This window comes from Zalophus californianus, chromosome 3 (assembly GCF_009762305.2).
Source record: "Zalophus californianus isolate mZalCal1 chromosome 3, mZalCal1.pri.v2, whole genome shotgun sequence".
In the NCBI taxonomy this organism is placed as follows: domain Eukaryota; kingdom Metazoa; phylum Chordata; class Mammalia; order Carnivora; family Otariidae; genus Zalophus; species Zalophus californianus.
In genome coordinates, this window is record NC_045597.1 from 188,533,329 (window position 1) to 188,561,144 (window position 27,816).

General features: G+C 51.3%; 1 protein-coding gene across 11 annotated transcripts in view; it reads left to right on the forward strand.

Annotated features, from left to right (window-relative positions):
* DGKD (diacylglycerol kinase delta) overlaps positions 1-27,816 on the forward strand; it is a 119,209-nt gene that overhangs the window by 81,989 nt on the left and 9,404 nt on the right. For all 11 annotated transcript variants that reach the window (XM_035726677.1, XM_035726676.1, XM_035726675.1 and 8 more), the window contains 17 exons: positions 2,768-2,907; positions 4,088-4,172; positions 5,369-5,463; positions 5,569-5,668; positions 5,745-6,018; positions 7,337-7,486; positions 8,337-8,465; positions 9,708-9,804; positions 12,235-12,345; positions 14,275-14,371; positions 14,611-14,718; positions 15,726-15,839; positions 16,890-17,024; positions 17,347-17,498; positions 19,172-19,283; positions 19,368-19,460; positions 20,440-20,559. In XM_035726677.1, coding sequence (XP_035582570.1) covers positions 2,768-2,907; positions 4,088-4,172; positions 5,369-5,463; positions 5,569-5,668; positions 5,745-6,018; positions 7,337-7,486; positions 8,337-8,465; positions 9,708-9,804; positions 12,235-12,345; positions 14,275-14,371; positions 14,611-14,718; positions 15,726-15,839; positions 16,890-17,024; positions 17,347-17,498; positions 19,172-19,283; positions 19,368-19,460; positions 20,440-20,559 — 2,112 coding nt within the window. The remainder of the gene's footprint in view (positions 1-2,767; positions 2,908-4,087; positions 4,173-5,368; positions 5,464-5,568; positions 5,669-5,744; positions 6,019-7,336; positions 7,487-8,336; positions 8,466-9,707; positions 9,805-12,234; positions 12,346-14,274; positions 14,372-14,610; positions 14,719-15,725; positions 15,840-16,889; positions 17,025-17,346; positions 17,499-19,171; positions 19,284-19,367; positions 19,461-20,439; positions 20,560-27,816) is intronic.

Here is a 27,816-nt window from a genome sequence, read left to right on the forward strand (position 1 = left end):
ATGTGGAGGGGCCCAGCCAGGGGAGAGCGATGCTGTGGTTCCGTGATGCTCCTTGTCCCCTCGGCAGGGTGCGGCGAAGGGCTCGGAGGGAAGAGCAGGCAGCCTAATGGCGCCACGGGGCTCAGGAGCTGTATTGTAGGAATGGGAACTTCACAGGTAGAAGTGAAAGGAGCTACGAAAGAACATTCTAGTCCCTGGAGGTCCCAGGCAGGAGCAAGTTGGCTGGGACTGCCATCCCATGGCACCCCACCAGCTTTTATTTGGTAGTGATAGAATCTGCTGCCTGGGGGGCCTCCTGCTTGTGGGGAGGGGGCAGAAGTAGACTTGAATGTCAGGTCACAGTTAGGGTTCATTGGACTTAACCTCTCTCGCGTTTTTTTCTTTTTCTTTTTTTTTTTGCTATTAAAAATAGATTTTCCTGATTGGAAAACAAAAAAGTGTTCATTGATTTTTCCACTCTGCTCTATCGTCTTCCTTCCTCACCCCCCAGTGTTAACCACTGCCGCTAACATTTTGGTGACTGTCTTTCAGACCTCCTGTTGACATATATTATATATATATCGTATAAGATATGTTGTGGTCTTAATTTAAACAGACCCACATTACCCATGCTGTCCTGTTACTGCATTTTGCGTTGTGATGCTCATCAGTAAATAGAGAGCCTTGTGATGGTTTTCTGTCGGCGGAGCCGTGCGGCCAAGGTTGGCTTGCCTCCCTGCTCCGTGGGGGTTTAGGTTGCTCTCGGTAGGGGCTGTGCCAGCTTACCTTCCTGATGCTGCAAAAGCTGCCCCTTCCCCTTCACTCTCTGTTGCTCATCTTCTTAGTTTTGCCCAACTAAGTAGACAAAAAAGGTATGCTTGATTTTTATTTCTTCAATACTGATGAAGTCAAACATCTCAGTTAACTATGAATTTTTAGATGAATCAGATGTTCATGTTTTTTGCCTAGTTTTCTGTTAGGGTATTTACCTTTTTAAAATATTTGATTTCTAAGGATTATTGTTAGATTAGGGATATAAATTCCTTGTTGGTCATATTTTTCCTAGTTTGTCATTTGCTTTCAACATACGTTTTTCAAATCTTCAACCTGACTTGAGCATATTTTTCAGAGACTTAGCCTTCTCTCCCGACTCTTAGTGTTAGTGGTTTTACTAGGTGGGTGGACTTTTGTTGTCTGGTTAGCCCTGGACTCGGGGATAATGTTGAGAGGCGGCCCAACTGAACCCGGCCTATGCAGGTGTACTGCTCAGCTCAGGCACATACTGCCCCCTAGTGGTGAAGGTGGACTAGTACACTTGGCTCCAGGATTATCACTAGTCCGGAAGCCAGGGAGGCCCATCATTTATTTACATCCATTCAGCTGAGTTCAGTGAGCATCCATCTCCTTTGGCTTCTCTGTGGCACTTGGTCCTGGTCACTCCCTCACTTGCCTGGCTTCCCTGAGACCCCACCCTCATCCTCTCTTGTTTCTCTTTTTCCTGGCTGCCCTCCAGCCTGCCTACCTGCCTCATAGTGCCTCAAGCCTGGCGTTTTCAGCACGGAGCCCACCGCTCAGCCCCACTCACCCTGCATTTCTTTCCTTGGAGTCTGAAAATATCGCTCACCAGACATCCAAGCCAGAAATCTCAGTCGTTCTGGATTCTTCCCTCACCCTCCCTCATTTCTAGTTAATAACTGGAGTTAACTGTCACCCCATAGAGTCGAGGCCACCTCCTATGTGCTGCTGAGTACACCTCAGCTGACCCTGGGCCTCTGTCCGTCCAGGCCTCTGTCCGTCCGCTTCTCACCGGGGGGTCTTCCCCACGGACAGTTTTGCTCACTCACCCGCTCTGCTGAGTGTTCTTTGGTGGCTCTTTGGCTTTTAGGATAAAGTCCAAACTCTAACATAGTTTACTGGAGCCCCCGATGTGGCTCCTTCTTCATCTCTGCTTCTTTGACTTCCTCTCTCCTGACTTGGCAGGTGGTTCACCTCTCCACCTGGAACACCACTGTGTCTTCAGTGCACTGCCTGCTCCTTTTCTTTAAGGCTCCAGCACCCATTCCTCTCTGTGTGGTGTGCTGGGCTTCCTAGTCCTTGTGAAGGACTGACTGCTTCCACACACTGCATGCGGAGCTGAAGGCCGAGTTCTTGGGCATTCAGTGTCTAGGGAGCTCCCTGAGGCCGAACTGGCCCGATGATAGTTCCAGCTGGAGGGCCGGGCCTGAGCAGCGCACACCATCACTCTGGGGAGGGTCAGGTGGAAGGTTGTAGGCTGAGCGCGGGGGCATGCTCAGGTTTGGTCACCAGACTGTGGATGTCCTGGCTCCTGTTTTTGGTAGGACTTAAAAGCCAGGAGTGAAACGACACTAGTAATGTTTTTGGAAGATGGTCCTGGCATTAGTGACTAAGACATAGTGGATGGAGAGATTGGCGGGGGGGTGGGGGGGGGCTCAGAATAATTCTCGATAGAGGTTCACAGATACTTCACAGGAAGGGACAGGATTGTGGCCATAGCAGTGAAAATGGGAAGGAAGGGGATTTTGAAAATCTACATCAGAGAGGATGTAGAGGATTAAGTGTCAAGATGAGAAATGGGCATGGGAGAGGGTGGGTCAGATGGTTCTGTAATCTTCTCTTGGATTAGAAGACCCTCTGTCTTGTCTAGTGGGCTCTGCCTAGACTATGAGAGCCAACCCATCTTAGAGGAGACCTCTCGCTGAACTTAGCCACTGTTGTAGGTAACAAGGAGGGTGTTTAATGCTGTGTCTTCCCCTCTGTGTCCTGCCAGTGTCAGCTGGGAGTTCTGCCCCTCGGCACAGGGAACGACCTGGCTCGAGTGTTAGGCTGGGGCTCAGCCTGTGACGATGACACCCAGCTCCCGCAGATCTTGGAAAAGCTGGAACGAGCCAGCACCAAGATGCTCGACCGGTGAGTGGAGGGCGTTCTCGTGCCACACAAGGCAGGTCACCTTGACCAGGTGTTCTCAGCCTGGACTCCCCGGAGAACACAGGTCCTGTGCAACTGTTTGTAGAAATTGGACCTGAATGAGAATTATTGAATCAGTGTGTTGTACGCCTGAAACTAACATAAACACTGGATGTGAATTACACTTTGATAAGAAACATAAAAGAGTCAGACCAACCTGGGATATAAATCCCTGCCCTGTCACTGAGAGTTGCATGAACTTGAGCATTTTACTCAGTCTCACTGTGTCTTAGATTCCTTGTCAGGAAAAGAAAAGTAATCCCAGCTGCCTTGTGGGGGTGTTGAGAGATGAATTAATTCATTTGGTCAATTCAACTAGAGTTTGTTGGAAAAAAAAAATTAGACCTGAGCAGGAATTCTTTTTTTCTGGTAGTTTCTAACTTTTCATCAGATTATGCAGAAGGTAAAAACAACCAGAACAGGTGAGGAACCGTGCCCTTGAGTGGTCGGGGTGTGGTGAGGCCTTGGGGGTGTTGGAGAGGGCGGCTCTACCCCCTGCGGACACCTATCAGCAGAGTCATCCTCACCATAAGGCTGAGTGATCCCATTTCTCCACATTCTGTTCCCAGAAGAATCTAAGTTCTGGGTAATTGTCCTGGGTAGGTTTAAAAATACTTTGGCATCCTTTTTGAGTGAGCTACTTTTAGTTCTGAGCTGGATGTAGGAAATCCCACTAACCACATGCCTGTGGTAAATTGGTTTCATTGCAAATGCTTCATGGTCTTGGGAAGGGTCCCACAGTTGTGATTGGCAGTGTGATTTTGAGCACACTCTGGCCGCCCCTGCCATGTCTTCTCTCTTTAAGGGAGGTGTACACGCCTTGGTGCCCGTGAAGTGCTCACGCCCGGGGAGCTGGCTGCTGGCTGGGGGTGCTGACGCTCTGCAGAGGGGGAACCCATCTTGCAGAAGCAGATGTTCCTTCGTGGGATCCCTTTCCCCTCCTTCGGGGGGGGTTGCATGCCTTCCTGGTTGTGACGTTTGTTCTCAGCTCAGTGAGGAGCCAAGTTATGGGCTGCACAGTAGAGATAAAGGGCCTACAGATGAAGTCAGGTTGTCAGCCTCGCCGGGGGGTGGGGGTGGGGGGGCTGGACCGACCTGCTGAGAGCTGCCTTTGTGTGCGCAGGTGGAGCGTCATGGCTTACGAGACCAAACTCCCTCGGCAGGCCTCCTCTTCCACGGGCACTGAGGACTTCAGTGAGGGCTCTGAGGTATTTGCACCATCTCACCGGCCCACTCACCAGTTCAGGCTGCGTCCCCCGCCCTCCAGTGATGAGCCGTGAGCCACTCCTTAAATGTCCTGCCCGAGGTCGGCCCAGCAGAGGTGCACGCTCAGCCCTGGGGTCGTGCTGGAGCTGAGCAAATTCTGACTACCTTGTGGGCTTTGGGGTCATCTGGGGGCTTCCCGGGGTTACCCCAGGATTGGGGGTCCCTTGTGATGACAGTCTCCCAGGACTTCCTGCTCTCACAGCATATACTCCTGAGGCTGTGCCCCTGCTGCCATTGTCCCCTCTGGGCCCTGGGCTCCCTCTCTGATCCCACCCCTTCTAGAACCCCCTCCATCCTGCCGCCCTTGTGGTTAGCCTATGCTAGTTCAGTGTTCAGCTCTTCTCTTCATTTTATGGTTGCTTCTGTGATTTAATTGTTCCCTCAGGGCCTAGACTTTGCCCAGACTAGTGCAGCGTCAGGCACATAGCCATGCTCATCCCTACTGGGCAAGCTGGCTGCTGGCTGAGCAGAGAGGATGCTCTGCCAAGGGCTGTCTCTCCACCAGGAGGGTCAAGGACAACGGGCTAGGGCAGTGGTCAGCAAACAATGACCCCCCCAGCTCCAATCTGCCCGGGCCTGCTCTGACCTGGCCTATGAGCAAAGAATGGTTTGTACGTTTTGAGAGAGGAAGAATACAGAGTGTAAAGCCTGAAATATTTACAATCTGGCTGGCCCTGGGCTTGGGCCTAGAGGGATTGTCACATGGTAATCCTGTATCAGCAGGTGGAGGTGAATGGTGAGGGGGTCATTTACACCTTGAGGAGAGGGGCCAGGGCCAAGTCCCAACCAGAAAGAGAAATGCGTTGTCTGCTGTGAATGGAGCCTCAGTTGAGGAGGCCTGCCTATTGGCCTTGCTGCCATAAGGTGCCGGGATTAAAGACTGCACTTCCTAGCACAGTGTGGGGTATGCATTCAGACTAAAGTAGTGCGAGCTGTCTGCAAGATTGGGTCCACGTGGTCTTTTTTGTTACAATCCGTCTGTCCACAGCTTGATGAAGCTTTTGAAATCTTTCCGCCGGCACTGGCAAATCTCAGATTGGTGTGTGAAGTGAGCGGAGGTCCCAAGCTAGCAGGGGAAGTGGGTGAGGAGTTCACTGGGAGCTTCCAGTCACCCCACCCTGTTTTGGGATAACCGTAGGTGCAACAAATTCTCTTCTATGAAGATTCAGTCGCGGCCCATCTTTCTAAAATCCTGACCTCCGACCAGCACTCGGTGGTGATCTCATCAGCCAAGTGAGTGCCTGGCGGCTTCGGGGGAGCCAGGGGTCAACCTTGCAGGGTGCCCGGTTCCCAGGCAGAACTTTCTCTGGAAGTGTCTTTCCACGTTTCCTCCCACAGAGTGCTCTGCGAGACGGTGAAGGACTTCGTGGCTCGGGTGGGGAAGGCCTATGAGAAGACCACCGAGAGCTCGGAGGAGTCAGAGGTCATGGCCAAGAAGGTCCGTCCCTGGGCCCCTGGGCGGGAGGGTGTAGGAGGGAGAAGCACTCTGCCCCATCCTGTCTGTTTTCTGCCAGTGCTCTGTCCTGAAAGAGAAGCTGGACTCTCTCCTCAAGACCCTGGATGATGAGTCCCAGGCTTCGTCCTCCCTGCCCACCCCGCCCCCCACCATCGCGGAGGAGGCGGAAGATGGAGACGGGGCGGGCAGCGGCTGCGGCCCCACGGGGGAGCGCTCGCTGGGGTCGGCGTGCCCCGGCCGGCCGCAGGTATTCCGTCCACGGGAGCAACTCATGCTCAGAGCCAACAGCCTGAAGAAAGCCATCCGTCAGATTATAGAACACACAGAGAAAGGTAGTGGGTCTCTTCATGGTGAAGTAGCTCTCTTCAGCAAGCACTGGGCTCTCCATTTTCCCCCAAATATGGTGACAAACAGGAATCCACCGTGTGGGCCATGGCCAGACACCCCAAGGTCACTTGCAGCCTGTGTGGTGGCGGCGCCTCCTATCCGAGCGCCCTGGGGCACACGCTCCCTCCTCACTACACTTGTGTCTGATGGAAGGCCCGGAGGGCAGAGCAGGACAGGGCCCCCAGCAGGGGAAGATGTAAACGGGTCCTTGGGTGGGGGGCCTCTCCCTGGAAGGGGCCTGGCCTGCGCTAACTGCCAGACCTCGGGTGCAGCTTGGCACAAACAGGCGGTAGCGGTGGATGTGGAGTGAGCCTCTCTGAGGAGGGGGGGCTTGTTCCTGGGGTGGGGGGCGTTCTGAGAAGAGGCTCACACTTGGTTGGAACCGAGGAGCTCTGAGGACGTCCTGAGACGGGGGCCCTGTGAGAGGTGGGCCTGGCCTGGGGTGGTGGGTGAGGCTGTCAGCGGAGGGCTGAAAAGAGAGGCTCGCACGGGGCACCGCTGCATTGAGGGGCGGGAGGCCAGGTGAGCTGGAGATGGTCAGAGCAGTGGGGCACACTGCGGGGTCCCAGGCGGGGCCAGCTGCGATGCAGAGGATGCTCGGGGCCTGGTGGCCAGGCTGCCGACTCTCCATGATGAGCCTGGGGGTGGTGGGTAGGTGGACTGTGTTGGATTAAAGACTTGCCGGCTGGTCGCTCCCTTTTTCTAGACTTGGTTTCTAAGCTTTGAAGGGAACGCTGCAAATGCACGGTGGCCTGTGGACTCCTTGCGTCCAGCCTCCCTCGAGCTGTGTTGTCCTTGATCTGTGTGCTCTCTCATTACCCTCAGAAACCGTTTCACCCCGCTGCCACCCACCCCAGACCCCTCCCAGCAGACCCTCTTCCTCGTCCTTCAGTGAGAAGCATGGGTTGTGACCCGCCCCCTCTGGTGTGTTCACGCCAGCCCTGCTCCTGGCTGACAGTCAGGTGGAGGCCCCGTGTGCCCTCACTCTTCTCACCTTTTCCACGTCTTCCAGCCGCTTGGCTCTCTCCCTTCTCCCCAGCCCATCCACACGGATGCCCAGTGCCCCGCGTTCTTGCAGGGCTGGTTGGACAGTGGGGACGGGGTGGCCGCTTCCGGCCATGAGCCTTCAGCTGAGAGCACGTCTGAAGAGAGTTGACGGGGAGGAGGAGGGGAGCCTGTGTTGCGCAGGCGCCCTGCAGGCCAGGCACCGTCCGTGCGCTGTGCCGTGGCACGCTCAGCTGCAGGTCTTCTTCCCTTGCACAGCTGTTGACGAGCAGAACGCCCAGACCCAGGAACAGGAGGGGTTTGCCTTAGATCTCTCTGAGTCGGAGGAGAAAAAAGACCTGAAGTCGGATGACAGAGTGTGTCCCACCGAGAGCTACGGGGTTACCAAGGGCAGGAGCCTCCGCAAAGGTACCGGTCAGTCCTGAAGACCTCATCACTGTGATTGGGCCCCTGGGGTTTGCCATAGTCAGAAAGCTTGCCCTGGGAAGTTTTAGGATGTGTAAAAAGTCACGAACACGCAGCCTGTTGCCATGCACCACCTCCTTATCTGGGGAAGGCCCAGCCGGACCCCCACAGGAAGGAGTGTGCTTTCCTCAGAACCTGCCGTGCACCCCAGACCCCGCAGGGCTCAGGCCTGTGGGTCCTCCTGGTGCACCAGGGGTCCCAACCTGGGGCTCAGGCACCCCTGGCTGCAGCCAGCCAGACACTGTGCACCTATGCACATTGCTCCGGGCCAGGCTGCCTGGCATTTTGGCCAGGGTGCCACCTAGCCCTATGGGCTGTCCGCCTGGGGACCCTTCTCCCTCCTGGAGCAGCCCCCTAGCCCAGGCACCGCCTCCCGCACTGACTGTGTGTAGCCCCCTCCCTCATAGCCTGTACACCTGCTGGGACGTGTCTGTCTAAGCATTTCCTCCGTGATCACTATTGCTCTGAGCTCCACTCTGCACATGCACGGACGCCCACAGCCCAGGCTGACCGGGATGCAGCCCGGCCTCCCCATCCCAGGCTCGGCAGCGCCTGTGTCACCCTCTAGAGGGCGTCCAGACCCACTTGCCTCTCCGGCCCCTTCCCATTTCCCCTCCTCTCTCCTGGGCCTCTTGATTTGTCTCGCACACACTGCGGGGTGGGGGTGGGGGCTGACAACCCTTCCTCATTCCCCTCAGTCCTTAACAATGGTTGTTTCTCTGATGACCTCTCCCAGTGCTTCAGTAATGTTCTATTTTGGATGGTTTTATGGCTTGCTGTTCTGTTTTTGTAGTGTCCAGATCCCCATGTGAGAAGCTGATAAGCAAAGGAAGTTTGTCACTGGGCAGTTCTGCCTCTCTTCCTCCCCAGTCGGGAAACCGGGATGGCCTGCCGGCCCTGAACACCAAGATCCTGTTCTCGAGTGAGTGTCCCCCGTAGGCTGGCCATGCGTGTCTGTGGGCCGGTGCGGGTGGGGTGCTAACCTGCCAGCTAGTGAGATCAAGGGCCTGTCGCTTTGCCTGGCACCGGGTCTGTGGGAACGAATGAGACCACGTCGTTGTCCTTCAAGAGCTTATATATAGGTCTGTGGGGAGGTTTCAAAGTTACGTCATGGCATGAAAAGTGCCTTTATTTATTAGTAAGGGCAGACAGCACCCAAACTGCTGCCAGAGGCCCCAGGAAGATGTCATTGAGGAGGTGATAACTTGAGCTGGATCCTGAAGGATGAATAGGAGTTATCCTGAGTAAAAAGGGAGGGGCGGGCAGGGTGTGATGGGGCGCCAAGCGAGTCATCCTGTCATTTCTAGCATGATTGTAGGAGGGCACAACTGGCCACCAGGAAAGTGGTGTCTCTGTCTGTGCTTTCATTTTGCCCAAGTTAGGGTCGAGGTAATCTTCCCTCCAGAGGCACTGTGGCAGTACTCTATGTCTGCCGAAGGAAGGAGTAGCACAGGGGGTTGAGGTTACCGATAAGAGCCCCCTAACCAGCTTCAGGTGACTTCCTGAGGCCTCCTGGGCCTGGCAGAGAGCACACCACACCATCTGCTCCCATAAATGATTTGGCAATTTCTAGGTGAATCTCAACTGAGTGGAAAAAACATTCCAGAAGTCCTTGGGACATGAGGCTAATGAGATGTATTTGGTTAATCAGAGACATAATTGTCACCAGAAGGGGTTAATTGGCAGAATGTTTAAAAGCAGAGCTCCATCTCTGCCTTAATGTTTATGACTTAAAATTTGTAAGTTGGTGCAGGTTCCTTGGGGATTCTGGGCACTTGGGCTGTTCCCTGTTTATGACTCCGGAATGTAGCCTCACAAAGCCATACAACTGAACGTTAGGATTACTTGTACTGAGAGATCATTTCGGTGGAGCTTCTTACATGTAATGAGTACAGTCTTTATAAACTGTTCTTTACTGTGTCTTCAGGTGGTGGTTTCTGCCACCCGGTGTGTTTGTTTTTGCTCCATGAATAGGGATTTATGATGGTGATTTTTGACCTGAAACACTTAAATTGTCAAAATTTGGATCTGTTTATATATTATTTAGAAATAATTTAATTCCAGTAATGTTTTGAAGAATACATGTGCCTTGGCCTGGAAGACACAAGCTTCTCTTAATTCAGTGAATTCTGACCCGCTGTCTCTTCCTGTTTCTTCCTTACAGACGTTCGGGCTGGGATGTCTGGTTCCTTGCCTGGAGGTTCTGTCATCAGTCGCTTATTAATTAATGCCGATCCCTTTAACTCGGAACCAGAAAACCTGTGAGTATGGGGGTAAACCAGGAGAGCATGTTGTTAAAAGAATGTTGGAGCCCAGAAAACAGATTTGGAATTGGCCGCAGGAATTCCTGTACAGTTGACTAGGTGATCCTTTTCCAGCTTTGTTAGCTGATAAGGAAAACTTAGAAATTGTGACGCCTCAGCTAAGCGTCTCCCAGCTTCCCGCACGGGTCCTGCGTCAGTGGTTCCTGAACATCCCCCAGGGTCTGAGGTTTTCTGTAGGTTCAGGAGCTTCTTCTGGGAGCTGACTTGGCCCTTGTTCTTCATGGTCGCTCCCCAGGACCCTGGCTGGCCTTGCATTGGCGCCTCGTCCTCACGCCCTTCCTTCCCCCGCTTCCCCCTGTTGGTCCTGCAGGGGCCTGGGTTCCGGGGCCGAATCTAGGAGATACAGTCCTGGGTTGGGGATTGCGGGGAAGAAGGCTCCCAGGCTGCCCTGTGGGCTGGTGCTGTGTCCTCTGCCCTGTTTCTCAGGCATCGAGGACTCTGACACGGCAGTTCTTGTGTGTTTGGAGGCCGTTAGAGACAAATGGTGTTTGAAAGCCTGGTCTTCTAGATTTTCCCTTCTGCTCGCTGATGGCAAGGTCTGGGTGGCGTGGCTGGTGGCAGTGGGTTGAATGTTGCTAGCCACGTGTGTCAGGGGTGGTTGGAAGGGTGACAGGAATGTGCGGCTTTGCACAGACTCGGGGGGTTCTGGAGAGCGGAGCCAGAAGTGTGCAGAGTGGCCTCGGTTCAGACACCTGCTGCCTGATGCTGGCCTGCCCAGACATATCGGCGCCCTCGTCCCGGACCTGCCACGGCTGAGTGCCTGCCCCTCACCCTGCCGCCCCGCTCTGATCCTGACCCTCCCCAACACCTTTCCTCAGTAAGGCCAGAGCCGTGGCCTTCCATGAGCAGTACCCACACGGCCTCCCGAGCTAGATACTTCCATTTGTTCCCTTCGCCTGAGACCACTGAAGTCCCGCACCTGGAAGCTTAGGTGTCCGTGTCTTTCCCCCGTGTCGTCTTCCATAGGGCGAGACTCGCCTGGGGAGACGGGCTGCTCTCCTCCCTCCATGCGGGGCGGCATGCCAGGGCCGTGGCTCGGGGGGTTCCCCCGATTTGTGGTCATTCTGCCTTTGCCTGCAGTAGCCTCTGGGGCCTGGCTGCCTCCCACTTCCTGGGTCCCTGTGCCCAGTCTCTCCATTCTCCTTCCCTTGTCCCAATGCTGTTTTTCTGGATCGGATCCCTCCCTTTTCCCAGGACCTATAAATACTGGTCAGCACGTGGTCTGTTGCTCAGAAAACAGTTCTGTCTTGAGCTTTGCTCTCGATAAGCTGTTAGGCACTTGGATTAGATGTGTCATAAAAACATCCACGTGAGGATTGCTTCTCAAATCAGGCTTCAAACACCTGTTAACCTAAAAGGTGGCAGGGTTGTGATCCAGGCGGTATTCCCTGGGGTTTTTGTGGGAACTGCCATCAGGAATGCCAGGCATGCACTTTTCTCCTTGCTGCCCTTTCCAGATGGAGGGTCAGGGACTCCTCCTTGTAGCCAGCTGCCCTAGAGGGAAAGGAGGGTCCACAGAGCCCCTTTGTGACCCCTGTAGTCTCGATGATTGCTAGGGGGAGGGGGAGGCTGAGAAGCTGGAGTGAAAGGAGTCTCATCAGCAGAGGACAGAGGGAAGGGAGGTGCTGCCATGGGGGCTGGGATGGACATTTCCACGTTTAGAGACAGCTGTGATTGGGTCTAGGGATGTTTGAGGCATGTTCTGAAACCCACAGTTGAAGATGCGTGGGTATATGTGCTGTAGACACCGTCAGGTTTCACATCGCTGGTGGGCGTGTGAGATGGCACAGCTGCTCTGGGAAACAGTCTGGCAGTACCGCAAAACCCAGTTTCCCCGTGGCCCAGACTGTGTCAGGGAGAACGTGTCTACCCCAGCATGCATACCGGTGCTCACACATCTCTAGCGGAGTGCTGCTCAGCCATTGGAAGGGATGAGGCCCTGAGCACGAATGAGCCCTGAAAACATTATGCTCAGTGAAAGAAGCCAGACGCAAAGGGCCCACACACTGTGGGTTCCACTTATATGAAACTTGCAGAGTAGGCACACCATGGAGACAGAAAGCAGATTCATGGTTGCCAGGGCTGGGGAGGGTTTGGGGGCTGATGGCTGGGGCGGGGGGCAGCTTACTTTTGGGGTGATGAGATGTCCTAAAATGGATAGTAGTGATGGTTACATGACCGAGTACATTAAAAATCACCGAGTCCTACACTCTAAATGGGTACATCGGGTGGTCTGTGAGTTCTAGGTCAGTAAAGCTGCTCCTGAAGGACAAGGCATGAGTTTTTCCCTCGGGGAGAAATGCTTGGAGGTTGGGAGGCTGTGAAGTGACCCAGGTGGTTCTCACTGGTCTGAAACCCCCTTTGCAGAGAGTATTACACAGAGAAGTGTGTCATGAACAATTACTTTGGCATCGGCCTGGATGCGAAGATATCCCTGGATTTCAACAACAAGCGTGATGAGCACCCAGAGAAGTGCAGGTAGGCAGCGGCTTGTGTGCACACCTGCCCTTTGCATCGTCCTTGCTTCTCGTTCCCGGGAGTGAGGTGACTTCTAGAGTCAGCAGAGTGCCAAGGCAGAAGGCATATGTAAAGCCCGAATGCCTTGTTGGGAAGGGAGGTGCTTTTACAAGATGTGGGTGGAACCAGGTCAGAGTCCAGGAGGCCAGCCTGGAGGAGGCGTCCCCCTCCTCAGGGCTGGCGTGGTCACGGCAGATTCCACATGAGAAAATGAGTGAGTGCGGTCAGTCGTAAGGGTCTGAGTCTGGAGAGTCGTAAGTCCACGGTGCTGCTGTAAAGGGCCAGGTGACAGAGTGTGCTAAGAAGTGACTGTGCCCGACACGTTGAGTCCCCGGCAGCATTGGTGGCGGCTCTGTGTGCTCCTTACCACCGGACAGAGCCGGGCGGCCCTGTCGGCTCCCCACAGAGCCCCTGAGAGGATGCCCCTCCACAGAAAGGTAGCCACGTGAGAGGCCCGAGGGCTGTCCCTGGGGATGTTCGGTTTCTTCCCCTAAATGACCTCTACTCCCCCCTGCCCGCCGAGGGAGGGGGTGGAGACAAATGGGCAAGTTTCCTCCTGGGTTGAAGTGGAGATCCTGTCTCCTCCATGCGAACGTGAGAAGTGAAGCAGGGAGTTAACATCTCTCACCTCACCCCTCAGTAATCCCCTGGAGGAGGAAACCTTGAGCTCTGACATTCTAGAACTAGCGAGGGAGCAGCTGCCATGAGTTTGGGCAGAGATAGCCATTGACGTTGGAGTCGGGGGGGGGGGTGTCCCTTGCCAGAGAGCCTGCACACTTGCTCCGTGTGCCCCCTGCTCATTTGGTGCCATTATCACTTGGAGGGGTGACGCTGGGGGAGCTGGGTGGGAGGGGCTCACACACCTAAGGACTTGTTCTGATGATCACCCAAGTGCTGTGTAGTTGGAAATTTCTCGGAAAACAAAATCAGGCATAAGAATTCAAGAAACCTTTGAGCTCTGGGGCTCGTGAGTGGTGGAGACTGTCTCCGAAGCCCCCAGGGACATCTCTGTTCTACAGCTCATGGTGGTGAGCCCGAATCATTTAAAAATAACCCTGTTAGTTGAAAAATAACTAAAAAGGCGTTAGAGTGCACATAGTTTAACAGAGTAAAATAGGTGAACAGGGCCATGCACGATACATTTTTAGAACCGTGGGACCCTGATAGGATACTCCTTGAGTTTGTAGCAAGAGCTTTGTAAAGGTCTAAGAGGAATTCCATTTCTAGGAGTCTGTCTTAAAGAAGGAACTGGAAACGTTTGTAAAGAAGTGTGTGCGAAGGGACGACTGCCACATGATTGACAGAGCCCAGGAGAGGGAAGTGGTTGGGTCCAGTCGGAGGGGTTAAGTTGTCCGGCAACGGTGGGGAGGTGCCTCACTGGGGTCAGTCCCGCCTCAAGACGCAGGCTGCGGGGCCAAGTGAACAGAGTCGGTCAGGAGACTGGAGACTGGCTCTTTCACCTGTATGTGAAAGATTGAGGAAGTACACTAAAGTTCTTTATCCATACGTAGAGAGGTGGGGATTGTGAGGATTATTTGCTCCTTTGTGCTTTTCTGCACTTCCCAGATTTTCCATGGTAAACATAATTTCATAGCTAGAAAAAATCATTATCAGTTTTTTTGTGAGGTTCTGTAATGTCTGTAAGTTACTTTCTTGGGAGTGTTACTTTTCAGCAGAATTTTACATCAACAGATGTATTTCTTTATGCATATCTTACACAGACCTATAACGAGGAAATGCCCTTCCTTCCCTTGAGGTGTCTGTGTTGAGAGTGGTTGCCGCATCTGGCCGGTGTGGGATCAGATGCGCTCCTGCAGCTCACGGCGGCGACTGTAGCTCACTGTATGAAGAGAGCTGAGATCCTGTCAGTTCTTTGCTTTCTGCCTGCAGGAGTCGGACCAAGAATATGATGTGGTACGGGGTTCTTGGAACCAAAGAGTTGCTGCACAGAACCTACAAGAACCTGGAGCAGAAGGTCCTGTTGGAGGTGAGCAGGAGGGCTCTCCTGCAATTGCAGGCAGTCAGGGGCCCCTCTGGTCTCCTCTTGGCCCTTCTAGCTGGGTGGGGACTCCCTCTGCCCTTTTGGGCCCTCGCTGAGAGCTCAGCTGTGGCCGTGGCCCCCTCAGCCCGGGCTGGGGGTGGCAGGGGGATTGCTGGTGAGGAAGGACCAGGTCGATGCTGTGCATCTGTCTTTTTTCTTCTTTTTCTGGCATTTCTGCCGCGCAGTGTGATGGGCGACCCATTCCACTCCCCAGCCTCCAGGGGATTGCTGTCCTCAACATTCCCAGCTATGCTGGAGGGACCAACTTCTGGGGGGGCACCAAGGAAGATGATGTACGTACTGGGGTCCTGGGTGGCATGGGCCCAAGGGGGGTGTGGGCAATCTCTTCAAGGAGTACCCGCCACGTCAGGCCCCAGTGGAGCATGCTGCCTCTCGGGGCTCAGGTAGTGGTGCGGAGGTAGGACGGCACTCCTCGCCTGTGCTGGCAGCTGGAGTACAGTGGAGAACAAGACAGATAGGGTCCCCCCGCCCATGAGAAGAGAAGCCGAGCAGGACAGATGTGGTCAGGGGTATAGGCGTGATGCAGAAGCCAGGCTCAACTCCCAATTTGGGGCAGTCTGGGAAGGGTTCTCAGAGGAGGGAACATCTACGCTGAGGCCTGAAAGAAGACTTGGGGTTGGCCAGGTCAGGTGGGGGTAGGGTACGGGGTGGGGAGGCTGTTCCAGGGAGTTGCTGGAACAGCGTACACGAAGGCTTAGTGGTGAGACAGGATGTGGCACGGAGAAAGTTCCTTGACGATGTGCAATGGGTGAAATGCAGACAGGTTTGAGACCATGTGGGGTTGTGTCATCCAGGGAAGAAGTTTGGAATTTCTGCTAAGAACTGTGGGAGGCCTTGATGGTCTTTAACCAGGGACATGGTTTCCTTCATACATAATAGCTAACAGAAATAGTGAACGTGAACTGCACATTTGAGGTGCTCTGGTAGCTGTTGAAAGCACTGGGCAAGAGGTACCTTGGTCCTCATAAGAGCATACCAGTGTTACCCTTGGTTCACAGATGATGGGACCGAGGACAAAAGAAGTTAAGTGACTTGCTCAAGGTCACACTGCTAGTCCGTGGCAGCTCAGAGATTTGATTCCCGCAGCTGGTTTTGGGGTTTCTCCTAGAAACCCCCTCAGTGATGCATTTGCCCCACAGCTGCTTCTCAGTTAGGACACACCACACCCTGGTAGTGCCCCTGTCTGTCTGTAACCAGAGCAGCAGTCCAGAGAGGGAGCACCGAGGGGTGTGCGGGGAAGTTCGGAGCAGAGGTCAGCTCTTAACACTGGTCCTTGCAGACTTTTGCAGCTCCGTCATTCGATGATAAGATTCTGGAGGTGGTCGCTGTGTTTGGCAGCATGCAGATGGCTGTGTCTCGTGTCATTAAGCTGCAGCATCACCGAATCGCCCAGGTACCGGCCGTGGTCCTGCAGGTGGGAGGGACCTGGGAGGCAGTCTGGCCCCCACGAGTTCGGAGAAGCAGGGCCTGGCCCAGAACCAGTCTCCTGCATCAGTGCACTCCTTGCACAGAGCCCAGGAGAATGGGTGGTTTTCCGGGACCACCCACGGCCCCGTCTCCTGGGCCAGAGCCCTTTGTCCCCTGCTGTATTTGACAGACGACACTCTTTCAGAATTGGGGCCCCCTTGAATCCTGCCTGAGCTCCCTGCCCTGGTTTCTCTGTGGGTGCCCACTGTACCTGCCCCCTTCTGTTGAGGTGGGATGCGATGAGACAGTCCCGACCAGACTCGGCGCATGCCTGTGGCTTTTCAACAGCTGCATCCTGAGTTTGGGAACGGAGGCCGAGCAGTGAGCAGTGGAGAAAGCGGGGTCTCACCTGCTGCTCTAAGGCCCAGCTGGAGAGGGGAGATGGGGGGGGCTTATTTCTGGTGATAGGTTGGGGTGGGCAGTGTTTTAATGCATAATGAAGCGGGGACGCTGATAACAGCTCACCTGAGGCCCACGCAGTGACTTTCCAGTCCTTCCAGCTTCAGTCTGCCCCCACATAGGGTAGGGTGTTTGAGTTTTATGATATTAACTCTTGGGCAGTGTTTTTTGTTGAGAAGAGAAACAGTGCATCGTTAACCACTTTTTGGGAGGGGTTTACCCTGTTCTGGGAGTGTCTGCATGTGTGCGGGGCCCTATGGCTCTTGCTGGTCATGAGTGTCCACCCCGGGCCTGGTGCTTGTATCTGACCACTGAGGTCTCCTCGCTGTGTTTTCAGGTGCAGTGCTGGGTCAGGGGACGGGGAGGGTGGGACAGACCCTTGGGCTTCATGAGCTGTGTCCCAGACGAGGATGCTCTGACCGCAGAGGTGGTCGGCAGTGGGCGGGGTATCCCCCCAGCCATCAGCTGATGTGTGCAAGAGCACGTAGGACAGGAAGGCTCCTGCGGTGCTGAGAGACAGCCCCCTAGCTCCTTGGTTCCGCGCGGTGCCCAAGTAACGGCTGTGATGTTTGCTCAGTGTCGTACAGTGAAGATTTCCATCCTGGGGGACGAGGGCGTACCTGTGCAGGTGGACGGAGAGGCCTGGATCCAGCCTCCAGGATACATTCGGATTATCCACAAGAACCGGGCACAGACGCTTACCAGAGATAGGGTAAGAAAGGCTGCCTTCGGGGACCCGGAGAGAACACTCCGGGCCCAGGGCTCACCTGCAGGCACACCTGTGCACCTTCTCGGAGAAGACCCAGAGTTTCTAGTGTCTCGTTCTAGGAATTTACTTTTGTTAGACACAGAGCTTAAGTGAACAGGGGTGTAATTTCCAGGACCATCCCCACTCCTCCTCAGTGTGAAACAGAATTGTGTCTCTCCCTCTCTGGCTGTGGTCCAGCGAATACCCCAGCAGTGTTTGCGCTTGGACGTGTGCCTGCCTCTCGAGAGAGTGGTGCGCCGTGTGATACCGCCATCCTGTGCCCTAGGCATTTGAGAACACGCTTAAGTCCTGGGAAGACAAGCAGAAGTGTGAACTTCCTCGTGCTCCATCTTTCTCTCTGCACCCGGAGATCCTGTCTGAGGAAGAGGCCACCCAGATGGACCAGTTCGGGCAGGCGGCGGGAGCCCTCATCCACAGGTGGGCCCTCGCCTTCCCTGTGAGGTTAGCCTCCTCCCGGCTGGAGCCCCTGGGCCCCTGACGGCCTCGGGGCCGCACGTTCACCGCTGGGCTGCCGGCGTGGCGTCCCTCCTCCCAGGGCTCATGTGCCAGTCTGCCTCCTTCACCCGGGCCCAGCTGGGGTTTCTGCAGGCCCTTGGCTTTGGTTCATCTCCGCTAACTGACTTTCAGAGAGTGCTCGGAGTGGATGTAGATGGAAGCTTAAAATCCACAGGTGTTTTCAGAGCCAGTTCACAGATGTAAAAACCTATCTTGGATTCTTACTGCCACTTCTGCTTTATCCCAGAGAGCAGGTTTGTTAGTAAAAAAAACAAACCTTGTAGTTATTAGAAAGTAAATACCCCACCAGTACCCAAAGGCATGTCCTTCTTTTACTCTGCCTTTGAGAAGAGCCTTCTGGAGCCACTGGCGACGACCTTCGGGCGCGGTGGTCCCGCTCCGCCACTGTCCGTTCTCCCCACCCGCCCGGGCCCCGACTGCTGTCGTGCGTCACTGTGGAAGGGTCGTTCAGCTTGGTGATCTATGCCCTCTCAGTTGCCAGATCCCGTGACCCTCTTCGGCCGCCATCTGGTTCTGGTTTTCAATGTATTTGCCCTCCCTGGTCATCCCCGGAGGCCGCACGCTGGCCTGGTGCTCCTTGACTTTGCCTCTGTGCTGCTCTGTGGCTTCCTCCTCCTCTGCTCCGCTGGGAGCACTGCCGCCCTGCGGGCTCTGGGCTCTGCCTGCCCTTCTGGGCGGTTCTTCTCCTGCTCTTTCCCCCAGCATCAGGCTCTCAGCCTGTGGGTTGGTGGCTCTCCCAGGATTCTGGTAGGCACTTCTGGTTCCATGGTCCTTCTGGGTCCACACCCCTGAGAGCATGGCCTGCGCTGTGTCCTCTGTCTCCACTTCTGCCACTGCCACCCCCCCGCCCCGCCCCCCGTGGCCAAATCAGTATCTGGGCTCGATGACTTCACTTCTTCTGTTGTTTCTCAGTTCCTGACTGTATAACAGGCTTCTAGCTTCCTTCTGTCTTCATTCTTGTCCCCTCAAACCCTGTGGCAGCCCCGTAGGTGGGGACTTGCCATCATTGTCTTGTTTAAAGTCCAGCAGCTGCCCCTGGTTTTCCCCAGGGTAGGACAAGTGGCTCCTCATCCAGCTCCCCTGACTTGTGTGCCCCCTTTGTCTGCTCTGGTGCTCTTGCTGTGTCTGACCCTGTCACCACCCTATATCTGTGTGGGTCCCTGGGGCAAGGGACTCTTGCCTGGGTCCGTGTCCTGGGGTCTGAGCCTTTTGAACCAGGATCGTCCCCACAGAGAAGGGTCCTGTCATCCTCATTTATAGAGTGGGGAGGCAAAGTCCCCTTTCAGGAACGATCAGCTGTCCCCACATAGCAGGCCTACAAACCATGCTTCCTGTCAGCTTGCCATTTTACAGGGTATGAGTCTCATTTTGGGTATTTTTCTCCCTGGTTGAGTTTCTGGAAAAACTTGGATTTTGGTGTCACATTTTCCCTTTAAGACCTGCTCTGTTTGCCATTGGCTGAGCTGTGTCTGCGTTGGCCCTCTGGGCTGGACCTGGGCCTGTCTTCGAGCGAGGTGATGTTATAGGCTGTCCCTTCCTCTGGTCTGATGAGTGCTGTGTTTCTTTCTTTCTAGTATCCGGGAGATAGCTCAGTCCCATCAGGACATGGAGCAGGAACTTGCCCATGCCGTCAATGCCAGCTCCAAGTCCATGGACCGAGTGTACGGCAAGCCCAGAACCACAGAGGTGCCTGTGCTTTTCAGGTTTTGCTCCTCTGGAGTCCTGTAGCCCTTGGGCCTTCTACATGGGTGTCATTCTGGTTCCTCTCAGGGGCTGAACTGCAGCTTTGTCCTGGAAATGGTGAATAACATCAAAGCTCTGCGCAGTGAGACGGAACTGCTGCTGGCCGGGAAGGTGGCTCTGGTAAGCTGAGAGGCTGGCCCTCACTCTGCATGTAGTGACCTTTGTGTGGAGGGCAGCAGATCTTAGCCTGGTGTTCCTGGCTTAAGAATTCTAGACTCAGTGTTGGAAGGGGCCGTGGAGGTCATCTGATCTGGCCATATGGCTGGTTCTCAAACCCTCTGGCCACATCTCAACCACATCATCTCTAGCATGTTAGACTCCTGTGGACAGAACCACCTTTGTCATTGCACACTAAATTCTACCTTAGAAATCTGCAGGCGTGGAGCCATCTGCCTGTGAGCAGGCAGGCAGGCCCTGTTCTCAGACGCACTGCACTGTCGCCCTTCCTCACTCAGCCCTGCCAACCTGGCTGAGGAGTCAGCCCTGGGCAAGCACGCAGGTCGGGTTTCACCGCATTGCAGAAGCTAAAATAGGAAAGACCTGAGGGATGGCCTGGCCAACCTTCTTGTTTTAAAAAATGAGGACGTGGAGGTCAAGGAGGTAGAGTGATTTGCTGAAGATCACGGATCTGGAGAACCACCCCGAAAAGCTAGTTTCCATGTTCTCTGTTCTTCATTTCAAAATCGTCTGCTCCTCTGAATGTGATGACTGCTTCTTTCCTGCCTCAGCATTTCCTGCACTCTGGTGCAGGCGGTCTGGTCCTATCCTCTTTCTGACATAGTGGTCTCAGGGTAGACAGAAGTTGGTGAGTGTCAGCGCCGCTCATTCAGTGTTCAGACGAGCTTGGTTTATTCCAGTACTTATGAAAGGAGAGTTTTAATTTCCTCACCTGATCCTACTTAGAAGGGGAGGTTCTGAATTTGGCCCCTTAGCCAGTGTTGTATGACTTAGTTTCCTTAGGAATTTTTGTAAGAACTGTCTGAGAAACAGATCGCTTTCCCTGAAGCAGACTGCATGCCTGCATGGGGGCTTTGCTGTGGCCCCAGCTCCTCACTGCTAATAACCAGCTGTGTCTCTCTTTCCTTCCTGCCTGGAGCAGCAGCTGGATCCCCCTCAGAAAGAGCGGCTTGGGGCTGCTCTCACAGAGATGGACCAGCAACTGAGGAAGCTGGCGGACACCCCTTGGCTGTGCCAGCCCATGGAGCCTGGTGATGAAGAGGTATGTGGTGGGTCACAGGACTTCAGCTTGGGCACCCCTGGATGCAGTGGCTCTCCCTTAAGTACCTGTAATCACTGTGATCTGTGCAGCTTTGAGGTTAAGATGGTGTCCATTTTGCAGCCCCTGATAGGGCTTCTCAAGACTTCTCTGTTAAAACGCCTTGGAGGTATGGAAAAAGACTGGCAGGTAGGAAGGAGTTGGGAGTTAGTATTGATGACTGGGCACTTGCCGCCTTCAGAAACAGATGGCAGGGGTGGCCAGGAAGTTGATAGAAGGCCGAGCCTAGGTCCACTGTTTGTCCCTGGTGTGAAGGCACCTTGGTTGGATAAATGGCAGCTTCTTGAGTTTGTTGTTGACAGGGACAGAGTTGGTGTGGTCCACTCAGTCACACTTTTCTTTTGCATGTGTTTCGAGACTCCAGCTCGCCATACTCCCTATAGCTGGGGCAGATGGGACCCTGGGTATATTGCACCCTGGGATGTTGTTGCAAGAGCCCAGGAGAGGTGCTCGTTGGACGGTCAGTTTTGTGGGCAGCATCTTGATAAAGGCGAACTGTAGATTGTCTTTTTTATCAGGGATAGAACAGAAGTGGGCCAGGAGAAAAGTTCATCGTAGGATAGGGTACTACAGTCTTGAAAGAGAAAGAACCGTTAGACATTACACATCTGGCACCCCGACCGCCAGTTTTGTTTGCTAGAACCTGTTGGCAGCAGTAAGGTGAGGGTACAGAGGAAGGTTACAGCGCCCTGTGCCACTCTCCTCTAAAAAATGAAGGCATTTGTTGACAGGTGCACACCCTGCATGGAAAACTGACTCTTGGACCTTCCAGTGAAACAACAAAACTCAGTAACTTAAAATATGAGGACATTTTGGTTTAAAAGGACTGGCCACATTCAGTTTGGTGCCACATTTCTACTAGCATAAAAATAGGACAATTATTTCTTTAAAAGCAAAAAAAAAAAAAAGTTGACAAATCTAATCTGCAAGTTAATTCTTTGAAAGTACAGTTGACTCTTGAACAATACAGTTTGGACTGCGTGGGTCCACTTATATATAGGCTTTTTTTCTGATAAATATAGTACAGTACTTTAAATGTGTTTTCTCTTAGGATTTTCCTAACATTTTCTTTTCTGTAGCTTTTTTGTAAGAATACAGTATATGATATACGTACAAATATGTGTTCGTTGACTGTTTATGTTACTTAGTAAGGCTCTTTGGGGAGTCAGAAGTTATTCATGGATTTTCAACTTCGTGGGTGGGGGTTGGCACCCCTGACTTCTACGTTGTTCAGAGCTTAACTGTAAAGTACAAGAAATTAAATCACTCTGTGGCACATGTAATTAAGGAAAGTTTGGATAGTATGAAGTGATAAAGGTTATGTAACAATAGATAAGAGAATAAATCAAGTTATACTATTTTCAAAGAAATGCTAATTTTAAAATCTTGCTGAAACCATTGAAACTTCAGGAGAAATTTAAACTATACAAATTGAAATCTAAAGACATTTTAAAGGGGGGGCGGAGCAAGATGGCGGCGGAGCAGGAGACCTGGGTTTCGTCTGGTCTCAGGAGCTCAGCTGGATAGGGATCAAACCATTCTGAACACCTACGAACTCAACAGGAGATCGAACAGGAGAGTAGCAGCAACTCTCTGAACAGAGAAGCGACCACTCACTGGAAGGTAGGACGTGCGGAGAAGTGAATCCGAGGCGATATTCGGGAGGATAGACGACGGGGGAGGGGGCCTCCGTCGGCCGCTTCTGGCAAGTGCTAGAGCCGCGGAGCACAAAATCGGAACTTTTAGAAGTCGGCTCCGCTGAGGGACGCCGCTCCAGTGGGTAAGCGGGGGGTGGAACCCTCGCGCGACAGTGTGGTCTCAGGACCCTCGGGGTCACAGAAAGACCGGGGGTGCCTGAGTGCGCCAGAGCTCCCAGGGATCGGAGCGGGGAAGCCGGCTGCAGAGACGGAGCCGAGGCGCAGGCTCTCAGCTCGGGGTGGCCATAAACTGTGATCCGCGGTACACTCGGGCCACTGCTCCTCCAGCAGGGACCCAACAAGCAGCAGAGCCGGGGAGACTCCCCTTCCTGCCCCGGGGAGGAGCGGCGCGGGAGCGCACCGCAGCGATCTGCCGGGTTTGGAGACTCCACACGGGGTCGGGGGCCAGAGATAGAAACGCTCGGTCACAGCCTGGGTGAGCACGGAGTGCGGCCGGAGACCGGGGAGACGGGAGTGACTGACTGCTTTTCTCTGGGGGCGCACTGAGGAGCGGGGCCCCGAGTTCTCAGCTCCTCCGGGCGGAGATTGGGAGGCCACCGTTTTCACTCTCGTCCTCCATAGCTGTACTGAGAGCTTGCAGGGAACAAAAGCTCCCGAGAGCAAACCTGAGCAGCTTGCTTAGCCCGGACCGACAAGGGCGGGGCAATTCTGCCTCCGGCAAAGACGTTTGGGAACCTCGGCAACAGGCCCCTCCCCCAGAAGATCAGCACGAACAGCCAGCCAAGACCAAGTTTACCAATCAATGAGAATGGCAGAACTCCAGAGCTAGGGGAATTTTTACCATGATTCTTTAGTCTTTCAAAGTTATTTTTTTTTAACTTTTTTTTTTGAATTTTTCTTTTTCCCCCAACATCTTATATAAATCCCTTTTTTAAAAAGCATTTTTATTTTTCATTTTTAGAGTCATATTCTGTCCTTTCATAGTAGTTACCTTTATTTTTGACACACACATATATATATACAAGTTGTTCTCTCTTTAAAATTTTGAGATACAGTTTCTTCTAACAGATCAAAATATACCCTAAATCTCTAGTGTATGGCTTTGTTCTAGTCTCCTGCCTGATCACATTCTCTCCCCTTTTTTTTAAATTCTCTTCTTTCTTTTTTCAAACAACTTCTTAACAATTCCTTTTATAAAATCTTTTATAATTTTCATCTTTTTTTAATTTTTAATTTTTTATTTATTTGAGAGAGAGAGCACAAGGGGGCGGGTAGGGTCAGAAGGAGAAGCAGACTCCCTGCTGAGCAAGAAGCCCGATGCGGGACTCGATCCTGGGACTTCGGGATAATGACCTGAGCCGAAGGCAATCGTTTAACCAACTGAGCCACCCAGGCGCACTATAATTTTCATCTTTACAGTCATATTCCATCCCTTCATTGTATTAATCCTTATTTTTGTACATATGTAAGTTTTCCTTTCTTTAAAATTTTGGGAGGCACTTTCTTCTAACAGACCAAAATACACCCAAAATGTGGTGTGTGGCACTGATCTATGCACCAGCCTGATCATATTTGATCATAGTCTGTTTTTTTGTTTTGTTTTGTTTTTGTTTTTATCTTTCTCTTTTTTTTTCTTTTTCTTTTTTTCTTTCTTTCCCTTTCTTTTCTCCTGGTTTCAGGTCTTTTCTGATTTCTTTAGAGTATATTTTCTGGGGACGTTGTTACCCTGTTAGCATTTTGTTCTCTCATTCATCTCTTCTCCTCTGGACAAAATGACAAGACGGAAAAAAAAAATCACCTCAACACAAAGAATAAGAGGCAGTACCGACTGCCAGGGACCTACTCAATACGGACATTAGTACGATGTCGGAACTAGAGTTCAGAATAATGATTTTGAAAATACTTGCTGGGCCTGAAAAAAGCATGGAAGTTATTAGAGAAACCCTTTCTGGAGAAATAAAAGAACTAAAATCTAACCAAGTTGAAATCAAAAAGGCTATTAATGAGGTGCAATCAAAAATGGGGGCGCTAACTGCTAGGATAAATGAGGCAGAAGAGAGAATCAGTGATACAGAAGACCAAATGATGGAAAATAAGCTGAGAAAGAGATAAACAATACTGTATCATGAGGGCAGAATTTGAGAGATAAATGAAACCGAGATGAAACAACATTAGAATAATTGGGATCCCAGAAGAAGAAGAAAGAGAGAGAGGGGCAGAAGGTAGCAAATTGGAGCAAATTATGGCAGAGAACTTCCCTAATTTGGGGAAGGAAACAGGCATCAAGATCCAGGAGGCACAGAGAACCCCCCTCAAAAATCAATAAAAATAGGTCAACACCCCGACATCTAATAGTAAAACTTACGAGTCTCAGAGACAAAGAGAAAATCCTGAAAGCAGCTTGGGAGAAGACAGATGTAACCTACAATGGTAGAAACATTAGATTGGCAACAGACCTATCCACAGAGACCTGTCAGGCCAGAAAGGACTGGCAGGATGTATTCAGAGCACTAAATGAGAAAAATATGCAGCCAAGAATACTATATCCAGCTAGGCTGTCATTGAAAATAGAAGGAAAGGTAAAAAGCTTCCAGGACAAACAAAAACTAAAGGAATTTGCAAACATGAAACCAGCCCTATAAGAAATATTGAAAGGGGTCCTCTAAGCAAAAAGAGAGCCTAAAAGCAACACAGACCAGAAAGGAACACAGACAATAGACAGTAACAGTCACCTTACAGGCAGTACAGTGGCACTAAATTCATATCTTTCAATAGTTACCCTGAATGTAAATGGGCTAAATGCCCCAATCAAAAGACACAGGCAGATTGGATAAAAAAACAAGACCCATCGATATGCTGTCTGCAAGAGACTCATTTTGGACCCAAAGACACCCCCAGACTGAAAGTGAGGGGGTGGAAAACCATTTACCATGCTAATGAACACCAAAAGAAAGCTGGGGTAGCAATCCTTATATCAGACAAATTAGCTTTTAAACCAAAGACTGTAATAAGAGATGAGGAAGGACACTATATTCTACTTAAAGGGTCTATCCAACAAGAAGATCTAACAATTGTAAATATCTATGCCCATGGGGGTAGTCAGTTATATAAGGCAAATAATAACAGCAAAGAAACACATTGACAACAACACAGTAATAGTGGGGGACTTTAACACCCCCCTGACTGAAATGGACAGATCATCTAAGCAAAAGATCAACAAGGAAATAAAGACCTTAAACGACACACTGGACCCAATGGACTTCACAGACATATTCAGAACATTCTATCCCAACGCAACAGAATACACATTCTTCTCTAGTGCCCATGGAACATTCTCCAGAATAGATCACATCCTAGGTCACAAATCAGGTCTCAACCAGTACCAAAAGATTGGGATCATTCCCTGCATATTTTCAGACCACAGTGCTTTGAAACTAGAACTCAATCACAAGAGGAAAGTCAGAAAGAACTCAAATACATGGAGGCTAAAGAGCATCCTACTAAAAAAGGAATGGGTCAACCAGGAAATTAAAGAAGAATTTTAAAAATTCATGGCAACCAATGAAAATGAAAACACAACTGTTCAAAATCTTTGGGATACAGCAAAAGCAGTCCTAAGAGGAAAGTATATAGCAATACAAGCCTTTCTCAAGAAACAAGAAAGGTCTCAAATCCACAACCTAACCCTACACCTAAAGGAGCTGGAGATAGAAGAGCGAGTAAAGCCTAAACCCAGCAGGAGAAGAGAAATCATAAAGATCAGAACAGAAATCAATGAAATAGAAACCAAAAGAACAGTAGAACAGATCAACGAAACAAGGAGCTGGTTCTTTGAAAGAATTAACAAGATTGATAAACCCCTGGCCAGACTTACCGAAAAGAAAAGAGAAATGACCAAAATCAACAAAATCATGAATGGAAGAGGAGAGATCACAACGAACACCAAAGAAATACAAACGATTATAAGAACATATTATGAGCAACCATATGCCGGCAAATTAGATAATCTGGAAGAAATGGATGCATCCCTAGAGATGTATCAACTACCAAAACTGAACCAGAAAGAAGTAGAAAACCTGAACAGACCTATAACCAATAAGGAAATTGAAGCAGTCATCAAAAATCTCCCAGCAAACAAAAGCCCAGGGGCAGATGGCTTCCCAGGGGAATTCTCCCAAACATTTGAAGAAGAATTAATACCTATTCTTCTGAAACTGTTCCAAAAAATAGAAATGGAAGGAAAACTTCCAAACTCGTTTTATGAGGCCACCATTACCTTGATCCCCAAACCAGACAAAGACCCCATCAAAAAGGAGAATTACAGACCAATATCCTTGATGAACATGGATGCAAAAATTCTCACCAAAATACTAGCCAATAGGATCCAACAGTACATTAAAAGGATTATTCACCACACCCAAGTGGGATTTATCCCTGGGCTGCAAGGTTGGTTCAACATCCGCGAATCAATCAACGTGATACAATACATTAACAAAAGAAAGAACAAGAATCATATGATCCTCTCAATAGATGCAGAAAAAGCATTTGACAAAGTACAACATCCTTTCTTGATTAAAACTCTTCAGAGTGTAGGGATAGAGGGTACATACATCAATATCATAAAAGCCATCTATGAAAAACCCACAGTGAATATTCTCAATGGGAAAAAACTGAGAGCTTTCCCCTAAGGTTAGGAACATGGCAGGGATGTCCACTATCACCACTGCTATTCAATATAGTACTAGAAGTCCTAGCCACAGCAATCAGACAACAAAAAGAAATCAAAGGCATCCAAATTGGCAAAGAAGAAGTCAAACTCTCACTGTTTGCAGATGATATGATACTTTATGTGGAAAACCCAAAAGGCTCCACCCCAAAACTGCTAGAACTCATCCAGGAATTCAGCAAAGTGGCAGGATATAAAATCAATGCACAGAAATCATTGGCATTCCAATACACCAACAACAAGACAGAAGAAAGAGAAATTACGGAGTCGATCCCATTTACAATTGCACCCAAAACCATAAGATACCTGGGAATAAATCTAATCAAAGAGGCGCAAAGGATCTGTACTCAGAAAACTATAAAATACTCATGAAAGAAATTGAGGAAGACATAAAGAAATGGAAAAATGTTCCATGCTCATGGATTGGAAGAACAAATATTGTGAAGGTGTCAATGCTACCTAGAGCAATCTACACATTCAGTGCAATCCCCATCAAAATATGATCAACTTTTTTCAAAGAAATGGAACAAATCCTAAAATTTGTATGGAACCAGAAAAGACCTCGAATAGCCAGAGGTATGTTGAAAAAGAAAAGCGAAGCTGTGGAGGCATCACAATTCCGGACTTCAAGCTCTGTTACAAAGCTGTCATCATCAAGACAGTATGGTACTGGCACAAAAAGAGACACATAGATCAATGGAACAGAATCGAGAGCCCAGAAATGGACCCTCAACTCTATGGTCAACTCATCTTCGACAAAGCAGGAAAGAATGTCCAATGGAAAAAAGACAGTCTCTTCAACAAATGGTGTTGGGA